The 18,198-nt window shown below is 40.5% G+C and overlaps 1 protein-coding gene across 3 annotated transcripts in view; it reads right to left on the bottom strand.

Moving 5' to 3' along the window:
- The window catches only part of Spata7 (spermatogenesis associated 7), a 36,129-nt gene extending 19,596 nt beyond the window's left edge, over positions 1–16,533 (bottom strand). The window contains exons 1-4 of one of the 3 annotated variants that reach the window (XM_041633282.1): positions 16,374–16,533; positions 11,386–11,460; positions 9,038–9,133; positions 4,869–4,916 (exon numbers count right to left, since the gene is read on the bottom strand). In XM_041633282.1, coding sequence (XP_041489216.1) covers positions 4,869–4,916; positions 9,038–9,133; positions 11,386–11,460; positions 16,374–16,392 — 238 coding nt within the window. In that variant the 5' untranslated portion in view covers positions 16,393–16,533. The remainder of the gene's footprint in view (positions 1–4,868; positions 4,917–9,037; positions 9,134–11,385; positions 11,461–16,373) is intronic. The other 2 variants (XM_041633284.1, XM_041633285.1) reach the window with 2 other exon arrangements.
- Between the last annotated feature and the right edge of the window lie 1,665 nt (positions 16,534–18,198).

Here is an 18,198-nt window from a genome sequence, read left to right on the forward strand (position 1 = left end):
AGTACTCCACTGTGTAAATGTACCACATATTCCTTATCCATTCTTCAATTGAGGGGCAGTTAGGTTGTTTCCAGGTTCTGTCTATGACAAACAATGCTGTTATGAACATAGTTGAGCACATGTCCTTGTGGCATGGTTGAGCATCCTTTGGATATATACCCAAAAGTAGTATTTCAGGGTCTTGAGGTAGGCAGTTTACTAATTTTCTGAGAAATCGCCACACTGATACCCAAAGGGGCTGTACCAGCTTGTACTCCCACCAGCAATGCAGGAGTGTTCCCTTTACCCCACATCCTCTCCAGCATAAGTTGTCATCAGTGTTTTTGATCTTGGCCATTCTTACAGGTGTAAGATGGAATCTCAGAGTTGATTTGATATGCATTTCTCTGCTGACTAAGGATGTTGAGCATTTCCTTAAGTGTCTTTCAGTCATTTTAGATTCTTCTGTTGAGAATTTTCTGTTTAGGTCTATACTCCATTTTTTTATTGGATTATTTGTTCTTTTGATTACCAATTTCTTGAGTTCTTTGTATATTTTTGAGATCAGAACTCTATCTGATGTGGGGTTGGTGAAGATCTTTTCCCATTCTGTAGGCTGTCGTTTTCTCTTGTTGACAGTGTCCTTTGCTTTACAGAAGCTTTTCGGCTTCAGGAGGTCCCATATATTAATTGTTTCTCTCAGTGTCTGTGCTCTGGAATTATATTTAGGAAGTGGTTCCCTGTGCCAATGTGTTCAAGTGTACTTCCCACTTTCTCTTCTATGAGGTTAAGTGTGGCTGGCTTCATGTTGAGGTCTTTGATCCATTTGGACTTGAGTTTTTTACATGGTGATAGATATGAATCTATTTTCATTCTTCTACATGTTGATATCCAGTTATGCCAGCACCATTTGTTAAATATGCTTTCTTGTTTCCATTTGATAATTTTTGGATAAGCACTTCTTAAAAAGCTAAGAGGTGGCATGACTAGGACCAAGGCTACTTTGCCTTTTGGCTCCGCCCAGTCATACATGGTGGACGCATGTTCACTGCCTCTGCAAGCTGTGTACACTGCCCCAGTTCCAAGTATGCAGCAGGTCTATGTCTCACCATTAAGCAGTTTGTAATATGGTGCTCACAAATCCCATCTGTTTGTGCAGGCAGCACGACCCAGGAAGCTGCTATTTCAAGTAGCATTTTTTTTTCTTTTTTGTTTGTTTTTGTTTTTTCTGCTACCGCTGAATCAGAAATACCTCTTTTAAGGGAGCTGCAGCATGCTACCAGCTGGAAAAAAAAAAAACTGTGGCTAAACTGTGTGTGTGCGTATGTGTCTAGAATTCTTTCCAAATTTTCTCAGGTTATATGTGAATTTAGTCAGTCCCACATTGGTATGCCAATCTGTTGGCAGAAGGCCACTTGTTCGTTCTTGGCTGCCCAGACCATGAAATAATTATGCATAAACTATATTATTTGCAATACTGTTTGGCCAATAGCTTAAGCATCTTTTTAGTTAGCCCATACCTTAATTAACCCATTTCTATTATTTTATACTTTACCACAAGGCTCATGGTTTACCAGCAAGGTTTTAGCACATCTGTCTCTGGCAGCAGCTCCATGGCTTCTCCCTGACTCCGCCTACTCTCTCCTCCTCTATCTGCCTGGAACTCGCGTCTTGCCCTATTCTGCTAAGCCACTGGCCAAAACAGATTTATTCATTAACCAGTAAAAGCAACACAGAGACAGAAGGACTTCCCATATCAACAATCTATGTGATTTTCTGTATAAAGAGATTCTAACTAATATGTAAGTTATAGAAATTTGAAACAGACAGTAAAGGAAGGAAAATCACTTGAGCCAGGAGTTCAAGACCAGCTTGAGAGCAACAACATGCCTCAAGAACAAGCAAAACAACAAAGCCATGCTAACATTTTAGAAACATCTGTAGTCTGGCAGCTGACTTCAGTTCCTTGGAACTGCTCTTCATTAGCAAACACTAGCAGAGAGGTAGTTTCATACTTCGGTGTGCTTTTTCATGGGTGCTGAAGATGGGCAGCAAGCATCCTCTGAGCCACGTGACTCCTGTCCTAGGTTTACTTCTTACAGTGACATCAATGTATCTTACTAGTCAAGAAGCTTACATGAAAATAAGAGCAAGCTTCCCTTATTCCCAAGTATAATTTAATGGCATCAGTGCTAATAAGTGAACACAGGTCTATCTAAACCAAACCACCACTGAAATAACTACACACAAGAATGATTTTTAATGCTATTTGACTTCTCAAGAGGATGTTTTTCTTTCCAATCTGTTTTGAAGTTATCTAACACATGCATTATTCACTTATCTGCCAGGGGACATTTAGATTGTCTCTGGATCTTGGCTATGAGGAATAATGCTACAGAACATAGGGGTGTGCATATCTGTGTGCCTTACCTGTGTGGGTAAGCATATTGGACATTTTCTTTAAATGTAGTAGGGCCCAACTTACTGTATATGGTGTCAATCTTATGTAGGCGATCTTGAGCTGTATAAGAAAGCAAGCTGGAAAGGCTATCAGCGGCATTCATTTACAGCCTCTGTTTTAGTTCCTACCTCCAGGTTCCTGCCTAGACTTCCCTCAGTTTGGAGACCCCAAGCTGCTTTTGGTCATGTTTATCACAGCAATAAAACCCTAAGAGAGTTTTTAAAAAATATGAATGAATGAATTTTCCAAATGTTTCTTCTGCATCATGTGGTTCTTCCCTTTTCCTTTGTTAATGTGGTCCAACACACTGATTCACGGTACGTTCAACCATCTTTGCATGAACATTTGGTCGTGGTAGAAGTTTCTTTTTAAAAAGTGCTACTGAACTTGCTGATTCAATTGCCTATGGTCTATTCAGGTTTCCACTCTTGGTTCAGTTTTTCTAGGCTATGCATTTCTCGGATTTTATCCAGAATCCGTTTATTCTAGGTGATCCAGTTTGTTGGTGTGTAACTGCTCACAATAGTCTAGGATCCCTTTTATTTCTGAGGCCTCTATTGGAACGGCTCTTCTTTCGTTTCTGATTTTCAGTCTTCAGTTTGCCCAAGAGTCTATCAGCTTTGTGTTTTCAGGGAACCAATTTCTGCTTTTTAAAGTGTTCTTGTTTTTCTGTATCTCTTCTGTAATCTTTATTATTTCTTTCCCTCTACTAACTGGGGGCTGCTTTTCCTTTCTACTTTGTTTTCTTTTTCCTGTTTTGTGCTGTGCTGACATGAGGTCTCAAGCATGTGAAGCAAGTGCTGTATGGTGAGCGCGCTACAGCCTCAATTATGTCTCACGTTCCTGCGATTTACACGCAAGTTCTTTGAGATTCCCTTTCTTCTGCAGGTAGCATTTGCACCTTAGCATTGACTGTGGTGTTTTGTTTTCACTTGAGTCAAGCTGTTTTTTAAGGTTTGGTGCTTTTGTTTTTGTTTTCATTTGCAGACTGTCTTACTATGAAGCCCAGGCTGGCCCTGAGCGTCTAACCCTCCTGTGTTGCCTCCCAGGTGACAGGTGTATACCACCACATTTGATTTCCTCTAGGACTCAAAGTTACTTAGTTCCCAAATTTGTTTTCACATTATTTTTAATTTTTATTTTAATTAAATTATGGTTAAAAATACTTGGAATGATTTTTATTTTCTGAAATATGTTAAAATTAATTTGTGACTCGATGTGATAAAGCCCATGGATGTTCCATGTGTTATTAGAGAAAATGTGCAGCAAATGGGAGGAAAGCTTGGTGTGTTTATCACATTCATTTCATTAATTGTGTTATTTACATCAGCTGTTTCTTTACTGATTATGTTTGGATGTTCTTGCCATTACTGAAAGTGGAGTATGGAATCTATTATCACTGTATTGCTATCAATTTTAGGATTTAGGTTTTTGTCACTATTCACTTTTTATATTCCTGAAGCTCCAATACTGGGCATATATTTCTAGACCTTCCTATTGTACCCTTTAATGACTATCTTTTTCTCTAGAGAGAGTTTCTGACTCAAAGTCTATTTTGGTCAGCATAATGGTATATTGCTGATTTCTTTCTGCTATCATTCCTATGTATTATCATTTCTTATTTTTCATTCAGTGTGTGTCCTTATATCTAAACCAAGACTCCTATAAACAGCATATTACCTTTTTCTATTTCTTTTAAGATTGAGCCAGCCACTGTATACCTCTGGAGTGGGAAGTTTAATCTATTTATATTAAAAATATATCTAGAGGTTGAGACTTATCATTTTGCTGTTTCCTATATTTTTTGCAACTGTTTTTTTCTTCTATTATTGGATTTTTAAATAAATTATTCTTGAAAACAAGGAGAACATGAGCATTCGGGGGGGGGGGGTTGGTTCTTGAGATAGGCTTTGGAACCTGGCCTGGAACTAGCTCTTGTAGACCAGCGTGGCCTCGAACTCACAGAGATCCACCTGCCTCTGTCTCCTGAGTTCTGGGATTAAAGGCGTGTGCAACCACTGCCTGGTGAACATTAGCATTTTAAAATCCCTAATCAAACAAAAATAAACCAACCAACCTAACTACCTCAAGACCCCAAGTGTTATATCTGAAGAAACTAAAGGCCTTGCATGTGACTGGTAGAATGTCAAATCATGCAGATGTTAGAGAAAACCCCATGCAAGTTTCCAACAATGCACAAAAAGAATTACTAGGTGTTCCACGGACTTCACTTCTGGGTATATACTCTGTATGCCCACACCACATGTAGACACGTGGTTCCCAGGGGAATCACACATGACTGAGGGCAGGTGGATGATAATGTTGACTCTCCTAAACACACATGTATTTAATGTCACTGAAGTGAACACTTAGAAATACAGTAAATCATCATCTTTCTAAAGTGGTATTATGTTCAAAAGTTACTTACATTTGATGCTGGCATTCACACTTAATGGAATTGAGCAGTCCACCGCAGCTGAAAGAGAAAGAAATTTAATAATGTTTTTGATATTTATAAATAATGAGAAACATCAAATGTATAAATCACAAAAATCTCTGCAGACTTGAAGTTCTTTGCTTTTTTATTGTAATTTCTGGAGATTAAAAATAAGAACAGCTAAAAAATACTATGTGGGATTAACAGCTCATTAGATAATGCAGAAGAAAATACTGGTGAATATGAAAACATCACAAGATAAACCATAGAAAAAAATATATAAGATCGAAAAGAGAATGTACAGAATATGGATGGCCTAAAGCCATGTCTTTACCATACACATCAACGTACTTGAATGGAATCTTAAAGCAAACTGGAAGAAAAAGAACAAAATGGTGCATTACACTACCTATTTCAAGACTTAAGGCAAGGCTAGAGAACACAAAGCAGGCTGGTGTGGACAGGAAGGTAGACAAGTAGATAAGGAGATCGAAAGTTAAATCTCAAGACTTATTTATGCATCTGGTTAAATGATGCCAAGACAATTCAGCAGGGAAAAGATAATCTCTCCAGTAATTGATACCAGAAATTTTATATACGAGTAAGCAAAAACCAATACCCTTTTTGTCATACTATATGAAAACTCAAAATGGACCACAAACTTAAATGAAAGAGCTAAAAGTCGAACACATCTAGGAGAAAACAAATTTAGAAACCCTAAGATTAGAGAATGACTTCTTAAACACATTGCTAGCAACACAAATTTTAAAATATCTGAAAGTTGAACTTTACATGATTTTAATGCTATGATATGCTATTTTCCTCAATTATTTAAAACATAACCTAAAGATTTTAAACTCTAGCTCATAAAACTACACAGTTGAGATCCCATGTCACAAAAAAGTAAATAAACATTAGGTTAAGTCAGCAAAAAAAATTAGTGAAATTAAAGTGAAGTTTATAGTAGTAAACTTGTAGATATTCACAAAGAAGAGATGCTACTCTACACTGGCAACAGAGAGTGTTGGTGAACACGCAGCATCACGGCAACACAGACCTGCAGTCACTCTGGAAGGGATTTGCTTACAAGCTAAATGTACACATAAACATACAGATCTATTTGAGCAAAATAAATTTACCCATGTGAAACGAACCTATGTTCACAACTGTATGTGAACTCTACAGTGACTTCATTTCCTAAAGCTCAAACTGAGTCAAAACAACCCAAATATTCACCAAGTCATGAATGAATCAATCAATTACACCAGATTCATTAAATGGAATACTTAAAATTTTTTTTTTTGGTTATTTTGAGGTGGGTCTCTCTATATAGCCCTGATTGTCCTAGAACTCATTACATAGACCAGGCTAGTCTAGAACTCAGAGATCTCCCTGCTGAGTGTTGGGATTAAAGGCTTGGAACGCCAGTTAGAATAGAATTTATAAAGAAAAATAAATACAATTAAGGGGTAGAGAGATTGCTCAGTCAGTAAACTACTTGTTATAAAGCATAGGACCTGTTTTCTACCCTAAAACAAGTACAAAAGTCAGGCATGGTGGTGCACACTAAGAACCTCGGTGCTGGGGAAACAGGCAGATCCTCAGGGCTTATGGCCAGCGAGCCTACCTTAAGGGGTGGGCTTCAAGCCAGGGAAAGACTGTCTCATAAAGAAGGAAGGACATCTGAGGACATCCTCTGGCCTCTACACACACACACATACACACACACACACACACACACACACACCACAAACCCCATCCCAAAACTAAGAAAGAAATATTGATAAACATAACACAGATGCCTCAAAGCATTGTGCACACTGAAAAAAGCCAGATCAAAAGTATAAATATTTATTATTCATTAACATAAAATTCTAGAATAGGCAAGACTATAGGAAAAGCGAGTAGATACTAGCTTCGGGGATCTGAGGGGAAGTGACTGACTGTAGAAATAGGAGGGGGATCTTTTTGAGATGGTGGAAAAGTCCCATACCAGGATTAGCACACCGTTATTGTAGGGCAGAGAATAAATGTTTCTGCTTTGCCAAGTGACACAGCTGGTCACAACTAACTGACTTTGTATTTCAGTACAAAGGCTGCCATAGCCAGTATAAAAAGAATGAACATGACTGTGTTATCAACAGTAAATTCAAGTATCATTCTATTTTCAAATGCTACAAATACCATTCTTTTATTTTTTTTAAGCATCAATTTGAAATAAGCACAGCAGTCTTTGCTCATGAACTAAACAAAAGCAAGTGGCAGGAAGACTGACATACATGCACAGTTAAATGGCCTCTAGTTTACAGTGAACATGGTAGTGCTTATAGAGACAGAATTTTCAAAGGATTGCCCTGCATACTTATAACTAGTGTGTTTTAGTCTACGTAAGTTATGTCCTAATAAAATCAATGACAGAAGGAAAAATAGCAGCCAGAATCATCTTTGTATAACTTCCCAAGTGAAAAGCAGGTTAGAAAATTATATTAAAGACAAGTATCTAGCTGGGCATGGTGGTATGACATATGTAGTATCTAGCTGGGCATGGTAGCATGATATATGTAGTATCTAGCTGGGCATGGTAGCATGATATATGTAGTATCTAGCTGGGCATGGTGGCATAGCATATGTAGTATCTAGCTGGGCATGGTAGCATGATATATGTAGTATCTAGCTGGGCATGGTAGCATGATATATGTAGTATCTAGCTGGGCATGGTAGCATGATATATGTAGTATCTAGCTGGGCATGGTAGCATGATATATGTAGTATCTAGCTGGGCATGGTGGCATAGCATATGTAGTATCTAGCTGGGCATGGTAGCATGATATATGTAGTATATAGCTGGGCATGGTAGCATGATATATGTAGTATCTAGCTGGGCATGGTGGCATAGCATATGTAGTATCTAGCTGGGCATGGTGGCATAGCATATGTAGTATCTAGCTGGGCATGGTAGCATAGCATATGTAGTATCTAGCTAGGCATGGTGGCATAGCATATGTAGTATCTAGCTGGGCATGGTAGCATGATATATGTAGTATCTAGCTGGGCATGGTAGCATGATATATGTAGTATCTAGCTGGGCATGGTGGCATAGCATATGTAGTATCTAGCTGGGCATGGTAGCATAGCATATGTAGTATCTAGCTGGGCATGGTGGCATAGCATATGTAGTATCTAGCTGGGCATGGTGGCATGATATATGTAGTATCTAGCTGGGCATGGTGGCATGATATATGTAGTATCTAGCTGGGCATGGTGGCATAGCATATGTAGTATCTAGCTGGGCATGGTAGCATGATATATGTAGTATCTAGCTGGGCATGGTGGCACAGCATATGTAGTATCTAGCTGGGCATGGCAGGATAGCATATGTAGTATCTAGCTGGGCATGGTGGCATAGCATATGTAGTATCTAGCTGGGCATGGTAGCATGATACATGCTATCATGGGAGCCCAAAGCACAACACTGAGGTAAGGCCAGCCTGGGATTTATATTGAGACCATGCTTTTTTAAAATGTAAACAGAGAGAGGGCCTAGGAAGACAGCACAGTCACTAATGTGTTAGTTATGAAAGCACAAGGACCTCCAGACACGAGAACTCCAGCATCCACAGAAAAAGTAGGCATGGCAGCACACTGTTGTACTCCCAGCCCTGGGGAGATGGAGACGGAAGATCTCTGGGGCTTGCTGGCTAGCTAGTCTAGCCTTGTCATGACAAATCCAAGAACTCAGTGAGAGACGCTCTCTAAAATAGAGTGGACGGCTCTCAACAAATGACACCTAAGGTGGACCTCTGGCTTCTATATGCATATGCACATATACACACATATGTATCTGAATACATGCTTGTTCACACACATACCCAAAAATGCCCCAATACACACTCATAAAATTTTAAACAGAAATAGAAAACTCATCAATATCTAACAACAAAATAATATTAAAAGAATACACTAAATGAGCTGTCTAGGCATTATGTGGTTGTAAATACTAACATAAAATGTGTCATCGACACTCTCAGTAGTCGGCATCTCACTTTAAGAAACAAATCCTCTTTGAGATAATGTATTGACTTTGGCCACAGGTCTGTCATAATGAGAAGTGAAGCTGGGGTTTAAATTAGCACAGAAAATTCAAATTTGCACATTTTTACCTTTGGCTGAAAGGATTTTATTATAGTGAACAGCCATGTGATTCTTGACCAGCTGGAGAGTGGTTAGTCTGAGAGAAGAGGAGTCAGTGCAAAAAGCTAAAAATTAAAACATATTTGATCATTACATATTTAAACTTTAATACAACATCACAAAATCCACAGTTCCTGAAGTCATCCTTAGTGGTGTTCTGGAGTTCACGGGAGGAGGCTGAGAGCACATGTGCAGGCTGCAGTACCCAGCCCTCGTCTCGCCCTGCTAACACTGATTAGCAACTCACCACTTGGGTTCAAACCTCCTCAAGAATTAAGCTTTACAGGCTTGAGAATTTGGAAAAGAAATTCTAGAATATAATCAATGAAAATAATCTAGACTATAATCTATTAATAGATTGATAATTTTCATCTACTATTGATAGAATTGGTTACTATCTATTTAATATGTTTTTATTTTATAACTAAAAGTCTTTATTTAGTCACTTGCTTGCCTATGAACAGATGACTGAGCTTGGGAAACCAAACAAACCCCAAATCCCAACACCATCTACAAAAATTTTGTTCTGAGAGACACAAGATCCACAAACTGCTTTAAACACGGGCACAGAAAATCTATGTTGTTCAACTTTTCCTCCTCCACCCAGATTGTTTAAAGGAACTCTTAGAAGCAGCGAACACCAACACAAGTATAAAGTCCTGTGCAGACATACTTTTAAACATTAACACTTTTTTGCAGGTGTATGTGTATGATATGTGTGCATTTCCAGATGTGGGTGCAAGGGTGTGTGTGTGTGTGTGTTGGTGCCGGGAATCTTCCTTGATCACTCTCATCTCATTTATGGAAGTAGGATCTTTCATTTGAAGCCAGACTGGCCGACAAGGTCGTCTACTAGCCAGCTGCTTGGGGCATCCCATCTCCGTCTCCCCAGGCAGGCGGGCTGTCACTCCCACCATGCATTTATATGGACTTTTGGGATCCAACTCTCAAATTTGCACAGCACGAGCTTTGGCTATTTGTCCAGCGAGCTGTCTCTCTAGCCCCTGAAAAGATTTTGAGAAGTCAAATGAGTTTACGCTTGAAAAAATTCAACCATGAAATAGAATAGGGCTTGGAAAACAAGGGGCTTTCCTACACTGAAACTTAGATTCCCCTCCTAGATCTATCCTTTAGTATTTCCAATCAATTCTTTTAGGGAACCTGCATACCATAAGCATGTTACTGTGGGAGACATGCCTGGAGGGGCACTTGCCTTCACTGTTCCACTCCCTCTGGCAGGAAAAACCTTTGAAGCCATTATTACCACCATTTGATAGAAGTGGAAACTGAGGCACAGAGCTGTGTCACATTCCTCACAAAGGGTGCGGTGCTGACCGGCTCTGCAAGTGCTTTCTTAGAGTTAGCAAACACACTGCACTCTCCACTCTGCTCTTCTGTCTAGGTTTAAGTCTGGTTTCAGAGTGTGCGTGTATTTTCCTGAAGATTAATCTAGGGTCTTGCACACACTATGCAAACACTCTAGCCTGAGCGATATTCCCAGCACTCCTTTTACTTTTTATTTTGAGAAAGGATCTCATTAAGTTCCCAGAATGGCCCCGACCTCACTCTGTAGCCCAGGCAAGCCATAAACTTGGTATTCCCCTGCCTCAGCCTTCCAGATACTGGTATTCCAAGTTTGTGCCACCAGGCATTGCTTCAAAGGCTTTTTATTTTATTTTTTTTCAAATCAGTTTTCATACCTGTTTCTATGTATACACAGTGGTACAAAGAAATACAATGAAGTAATTGAAAATTTCATTTCTTGATATTTAGAGGGGACAGTATGAAGGATTTTTCATGGAAATAAGGACAATAGGTTTCCTAAAACCTATGCCAAAGGCTTTCAGAAGTTATAATAACAAAAATTATTTTAGAGTTAACACTACAATTTTACTCTGAAAACCTTAAAACATAAATGCATCACAGGCCATAGAGACTCAGCAACCCATAAATGTCAGCTGAGACTCTATCCAAGTTTTCTCTACACAGCTTTTCTTTAGGATTGTCTTTGTTCTTGATAACCATCATTTCCAAGGCAGGCACGGCTTAAACCAGACCTGGTGCTGGCAAAAGAAGCCCCTGGCTGTAGCAGGGCGGGAAGCAGGAGGCAGCTATGTCCACATTCAAGCAGGGCACAGTAAGAGTTTGAAATTAGGACCCCCTAAATGTGTCTAAAGAATACCTACACCATTTGATTCTAATTACTAATGTGAGGTACAAGTGTTCATTAGGAGAACTGTTTCATCAGGTCATGTGATTTCCCAGCACAGAAAACAGTGAGTCTTTCAATGCAGCCAGTTTTAAGTAGCTCACTTACCATTGCTCTTGGTGCTCAAGTGTCCTGTAAATAGGCATGGTGGATTGTATCTGGGGAGGACAGAGGCTGCTCTGACTTTCAACAACAATAAAAACCACGAATTAGGACACGTGAAACACAACGTTCACAAAGAACAATATAGAATATTTTAAAAATAACACATTTCATTTTTAAACAAAGTTGTGAAAACTTTTATTCGGCTAAGCATAGTGGTGCACACCTTTAAACCCAGCAGTTGGAAGGCAGAGGCAGGCAGACCTCTGTGAGTTTCAGGACAGCTGGGTCTACACAGGGTTCAGATCCAGCCAGGGCTATATAATAAGACCATGTCTCAAAACAAAATAAAACCAAACCACAAGCCATGTTACTACCAGCAGTAATATATCAAAAGCAAAAATCCTATGACCAGAGATTCAACCTTTCCATTTTTGGGAAAATAAAACAGGGCTGGGGAGATTATGGCCATCACAGAAGTACCAAAGACTTGACTTTGGAATCCATATAAATATAAAAAGCCAGGCATGGCAGCACGTGCTTGTAACTCCAGCCTTGGAGTGGCCAGGGGTGGGCACAGATAGCCAGCTCCTTGGCAGTGACAACCACACTAGATGAATCAATGAATTCAAAAGTTCATTAACTGATGGTTTTAACTGTCAGCTTGACACAATCTAGATTTACCCGTGAAACGTCTCAAAGAAGAAATGCCTAGATCACATTAGCCTGGCCCTGACTGTGAGGAATATTACTTTTAAAGAAGTGTGTGTGTGTATGTGTACACTTGCAACACTAGTGTTTTTGGAAGCCAGAAGCATCAGATCCCAAGCTGGAGTTCAAGGGGGTTTCGAGCCTGTAAGGAGATGCTGAGAATCACTCTTGAGTCCTCTGCAAGAACAGTGCTCTGAACTGCTGAGCCATCTCTCCAGCCACAAAGGAATTTCCTTAATTGTGCTAACTGCAGTCAAAAGACCGAGCTGAATGAAGTCAGTCCCATTTCAGGGGCCAGGCAGTGAACTAAGAAACTGCGCTGAGCAGTAAACACACATGCCCTTGTTCCTCTCTGCTCTTGACTGGCTGTGACTAGTGCTTCAAGCTTCCTGCTGTGGCTCCCATATTTTATCACAGCAACAGAAATAAAACTAAAGCAGAGGGAGACCCTACTTAGGAAACAAGGGTAGAGAAACCCTGAGGAAAGACACCAGCCCTTAGCTTCAGACCTACACACATGCACACATGTGGAGCATTTTCTGTATGGGGCTGCAAGCTGAGCAAGTGCTCTACCGCTGAACTGTTTTAAAACTAAGTTATTTTAAGAACAGTTTACTCTGAGCCTTCAGTTTTACTAGGTCAAGTGATAAGATATCAGTTATGTCATGTGATAAATACTGATTTTATTGTGTTCACTACTAAACCATTAAGTGTTTTGTTTTGAGGTAATACATATTTTGGGTTATATTTATCAGTTTTTCTTTGAGATTAGGTCTTCCTATACTACCCAAGCTAGTCTTGAATTCCTGATCCTGCTTCTGCCTTCCAGGTAGTCAGAATTACATACACACAAATGTACCCAACTAAATGCTATATTTAAAGAGAATTCCAGTAATGTAAAAATAGTGTCTGGTCTTTGAGACTGCATGAAATTAGAAAATTACAGAGCTCATCATAAAATAATTTCTTTCTCCAAAATGTAATTGTATGTTCACCACAGCAGGGCAATGGTGGCACACACCTTTAATCTCAGCACTCAGGAGGCAGAGGCAGGTGGATCTGTGGGTTCAAGGCCAGCCTGGTCTACAAAGAAAGTTCCAGGACAGCCAGAGCTGTTACACAGAGAAACCCTCTCTGAAAAACAAAACAGAAAAATCTTTAAAACAAAATAAAACAAAACAGAGTTTTAGTGTTAATGTAAGTAGTGTGCAGAACACAAATCCTGTATCCCCTAGGCAGATTTTTCTGGTGTGGTGGTGCAAAGGATCAAACCAGGGTCATTTCTTGCTCATGTATTTACATCAAGATGTGTACTCATTGGTTCCTAACATTCCTAACAGATAAATGTCATGTTAAAACTCACAGAGCTGAAGGGAGGAACAGATGGCTCGTTTCGTCTGAGCCCTCTCTCAGGAGCTGCGCCCTTGAATGGGGTGTATTTTTCTGTTTACATGACTTTTGTTTTGCCCAGTGCAAATATACAGGTAATACTGTAGTAACTATATCTACTGCTTTCAATATATGAAACACACATATAATAGTATATATAACTTTTTTATTTCTATAACTACTTTTATAACTGTTTAACAATTCTTTATACTCCTCATTTAAATCACCCCAGACACAATTTCTATATCCTGATTGGACCCAGAATGATCCAAAAGTAGTCTCAAACCAAATGGCCAGAAAAAGAACATTCTCTGAACTAATACTAAAAATTGGTGCGTGAGATTGATGGTCTTTCAGGACAGTCAAATTGTTCAGCTTGGCTTCCTATATAATTTGATTTTACTAATAAGTGGAAGAAAACTCACTGGGGGTGGGGGAGAGATGTTTCAGTATTTTCCCCAAATTGCTGGAAATTTAGGAATAAGTCATTTATAAAAGTATCTCCATGGGGGGCTGGAGAGATGGCTCAGCGGTTAAGAGCACTGGCTGCTCTTCCAGAGGTCCTGAGTTCAATTCCTAGCAACCACATGGTGGTTCACAACCATCTGTACTGAGATCTGGCACCCTCCTCTGGCGTGCGGGCATACATGGAAGCAGAATGTTGTATATATAATAAATAAATCTTTAAAAAAAGAAAACATAACCACAAACTTGATTTAAAAAAAAAAAAGTATCTCCATGGGAGCAACAGATTAATTCTTTCCTAGTCCCTTTTCAGCTAGCTGCCCTAACAGGTTACCTGTCTCCTCTTGTTTTTCCAGCATAGGTCACTGATAATACAAAGGACGGTGGACCAATATTCTTAATTTTCTCCCTTCCTTCCTCCCATTAGACGTTGGTAACAAAGTCTTACAGTATATCAAGTCGAGGTCCCCATTTTACAAACAACTAAGGCTCGGGAAAGTAAAGTAACTGGCAGAAGAAGATCTCATTAGCCGATATCAAAGACGAGAAACAAGACCCATTGTTTTTCAAGCTGGTGGCTTTTTGCTACATCACCACTCTGAAGGCTGAACCTACAAAAAAATGTGATTACTGAAAGCAACTGAGAAACTTTCCCTCAGGTATCTTTAGTATTTTATGTTCTGAAATGCCTAAAGGAACTAACGAAATTTAAGACATTTACTTTTAATTAAAATTAAGCATTTAAGCTTCAGCTAAATTAATGGTTACTTAAAAATAATGTGATTAAGAACAATTATAGTTACTTATTTATAGTATATGAAAACTAGCCCAGGTGTTTGAATATAACATTTATAGTGAGGCAACCCAGACCCCGAAAGACAAATATATGTATTCAGTCATAAGTAGATAACAGACATAAAACAAAAGACAAACAGCCTACAGGCCACAACCCCAAAGAACCTAGGTAACAAAGAGGACCCTAAGAGAGACATACATGGATGCACCTAGGAAGAGGAAAGAAGACAAGAGCTCCAGGGTAAAGTGGCAATGTGGAAGGCAGGGGGAAGGGTGGAAGGTGGAGGGGAGTGGGGAAAAATGTATACCACATTCCTATCCAAACAATTAAAATGAGAAGGATTTAATAAAAAAAAATAAAAAGAATATAACATTTATTTTACAAGTTCAAAGCTAGAAACAATGATATTACTATATATTATGGGCTAAGAGTGAAGCCACTTGGGTAAGGTATAAAGTATAAACCCTTTTACATTTGCCACTTAAAAATAAATACCCCAAACTTACTAAGCCTATTAATGTACAAATGCCCCCAGCTATACTGCGCAAGTAAAAGAATTAACTCAGGGGTTTTTACATTCTTGGTCTGGGTTCAAAGCTTGCTCTGTCACCTACTGTGACAGATTATTTACAATCTTTTCTTCTATTTCAAAACATGAATAACACCTATTTAATAATATTTGTGTGCGAATATTAGACAGGTGTTTGGTTATGCGTAGAACATAGCAAAGGTTTGGTTTGTTTTGTAACCATTTCTGAAGACCATTAGAGCATTTTGGTTTGCTTCTTCTAGAACTTAGGTTAGTGTGGTGTCTGAATATCCTGTCAACCGACTTTCTACACTAGACTTAGTTTGACCCATTATTTTAAAATAAAGTTGAAAGTGAGACTTAATTCAAGATACCATCAGCAGATCAATTCTTAAGTCCTATGAAAGAATACTTGCTTAGACTGTGGAGCTCCAACTCTGATTGGGATGATTTGTGATGATTTATGGATAGGGGTCACCAACTACTTCATATACTCCACTTGTCTCAGAGTAAGTCAAGGTAAATAGGTGTACACTGAGATTATGGGTAGTCTTGGGCTAGTAAACATTCAGTCCACCAACCAGCCACACTGTAAGATTATTACAAATGAGGTATCCCAGCTCACCACCTTGGAGGATCAAACTATATAACCAGCTCTGGGTGAGTCAGTTCTTGGGGAAGTGACTGGGAGACTTCATGCACCTCTAAGTACTTAGAATGAGCCAGGAGCTTGCCACATATTATCTGCACTTAATCCCCAGGAACTCCGTGGCGTGGGATTTTTTTTCCCCTACGTTCGAGATGAGGAAACGGGGGGTCGTTTCTGGGAAAGAGGCCGGCCTGATCTGGGGCTCAGGTCGGACTTTAAAGGTCATGGTTGGTCTTCTGTCTAGATGATACCGAGGTGACACAGGTTGCAGGACCCCGAGATCAAGGGATGGATGCAAGGCAAGGCCATAAAGCAGATCAATGAGACGGTCAAGCGGGGCCTCCCCCAGGACACCCGGCCTGTCCAGCTCCAGTCATCACCCCGCGACTCTGGAGAAGGAGCTGGCAGGCCACCGGAAAGGCCAGGGGGCGGCCTGAACTCGCGCAGCCTCTTACCTCTCCGGCTGCCATCCATGCTTAGTACTCCTGCAGCCTTTGCGGGGGACGCTCTGCGTCCCCTGGGTTCTTAACCAGGCCTGGCCCCCGCAGTAGAGATTTGGAAAGACTAGCCTGCGGGGGCCCGCAGCAGCCACAGAGACCGTTGCCAAGTTGGTTGCTAAGGGCCAGCTCTGAGGCGGCCGATTATGACGTCACACCAAGGGGACGCGTGCTTCCAAGCCCCGCCCCGCCCGCTCCCCGAGGCTTTCCAGGTTTCAGCCGGAAGGCAGCGGGCTGGAAAAGGGGCGCTGGTGCCAATCCGTTGCTCTGCCGGTCACCCAGAGTGAATTGCTGTCAGGGAGGAGCGTCACATCTGTGTCTGTCAGCATCCCACTTTTTACATAGGTGGCTGGGATTCGAACCAGTACCTCAAACTTTCGGAACAGGCGCACTTGACCAGGGAGTCATCTCCAGCAACCCCTATCTTAGTTCGTAAACGTTACTTTGACTTTCCTTTCTGCATTCTGTGTCCCTTACCTGCTGTCCTCACTCTCCCTTTATCTCAAAGCTACAAATCCCGTTTCGTTTTGAATGGAAGAGGGCTGTGAGAGAAAGGTCAATCTGTTCGCGGCTCTCTACAAGTTGTTTATTTTTGTAGTAGTTCAGTGTGAATCCTTGGAAATAAGATCAGAATGGGGTGGGGGGCGTGCAGAAGCATCTCGCCACGCTGGGTTTCTTAGCAACCCGTTCTTGAACTTTTGGGCAGGATGCGTAAGTCTTTGTTATTAGATAAGTTCCTGGACTCTGTGTCCTGGACTCTACCCACTAGAAAGCAAGCAACAACCCACTCATTGCAACCAAACTCCTGACAATCAAAAATCTCGCTAGATATTACCAAAGGTTGCCTGGGGAGGAAATTGCATCCTGTCTGAGAACCTCTGTTATCATTGAAAAAAAAATTGCTGGATTCTGAGTAAGATGTGCTGAATTTTGAGCTTTTTTATATTATGGTTGATTTTAGTGGCAACTTGCCATAAGTTACAATCTCTGGAATAGGGAAATTGTCCTGATTGCCTTAAGGGATTTGGAAGACCCACTCTGAATGTGGGTACTACCTTCTGTAGCTGTCTAGATTTTAAGGTCATGGCAGAAAAGGGAGATAGAGCATGTCTTGTTGTCTTGGCTTTTCTTCATGGTACCCTGTTGCTGGAACAACAACGTGGAGAACCAGTTTCCCACCAGGAACTAAGGACCAGCAGCTCTCCAGGAGTCTTTCAGGGTTTGTCACCAGATGGGGACTGCTGAGGCACCCAGCCTTGGAACTGAGCATCAACTGAATTGCCAGCTTCCCCAGTGAGAGAATCACTGTGGGCTACTGAGGCACCTGAGGATAGAGAAACTACTGCGTTCTCAGCCTCTCAGGTGTCATTCAGCTGATTTTGCTGTTTTAATGTAAGCTGACTTAAGTTCACACACACACACACACACACACACACTCATACCATTGGTTCTGACCCTCTAGACAACCCTGACTAAAACAAACTGGTACCAGGAGTGAGTGGTTCTGGAGGAACGGAAATGTGGGCATGAGTTTCTTTAGTGGTCAGGGTAGTAAATGGAGGTAGCTCTCCAACTGGATGAAATATTAAGCTTATTAAAGATTCTTCCGGGAGCATGGAGAACACTTAATAGTCCATGGTGTGAACCGTTCCAAGAACTTAGACACGTGCGTTTGATGCTCTCAATCCACCACCTCCTGTGAGCTATAAAGAATTTAATGACTGTATAAAAATCTTTTAGCTTAGGCAGAGGCAGGCGGATCTCGGTGAGTTCGAGACCAGCC

This window comes from Microtus oregoni, unplaced genomic scaffold (assembly GCF_018167655.1).
Source record: "Microtus oregoni isolate MIOR12 unplaced genomic scaffold, Mior012 000043F_ref0000047, whole genome shotgun sequence".
NCBI classification, from domain to species: domain Eukaryota; kingdom Metazoa; phylum Chordata; class Mammalia; order Rodentia; family Cricetidae; genus Microtus; species Microtus oregoni.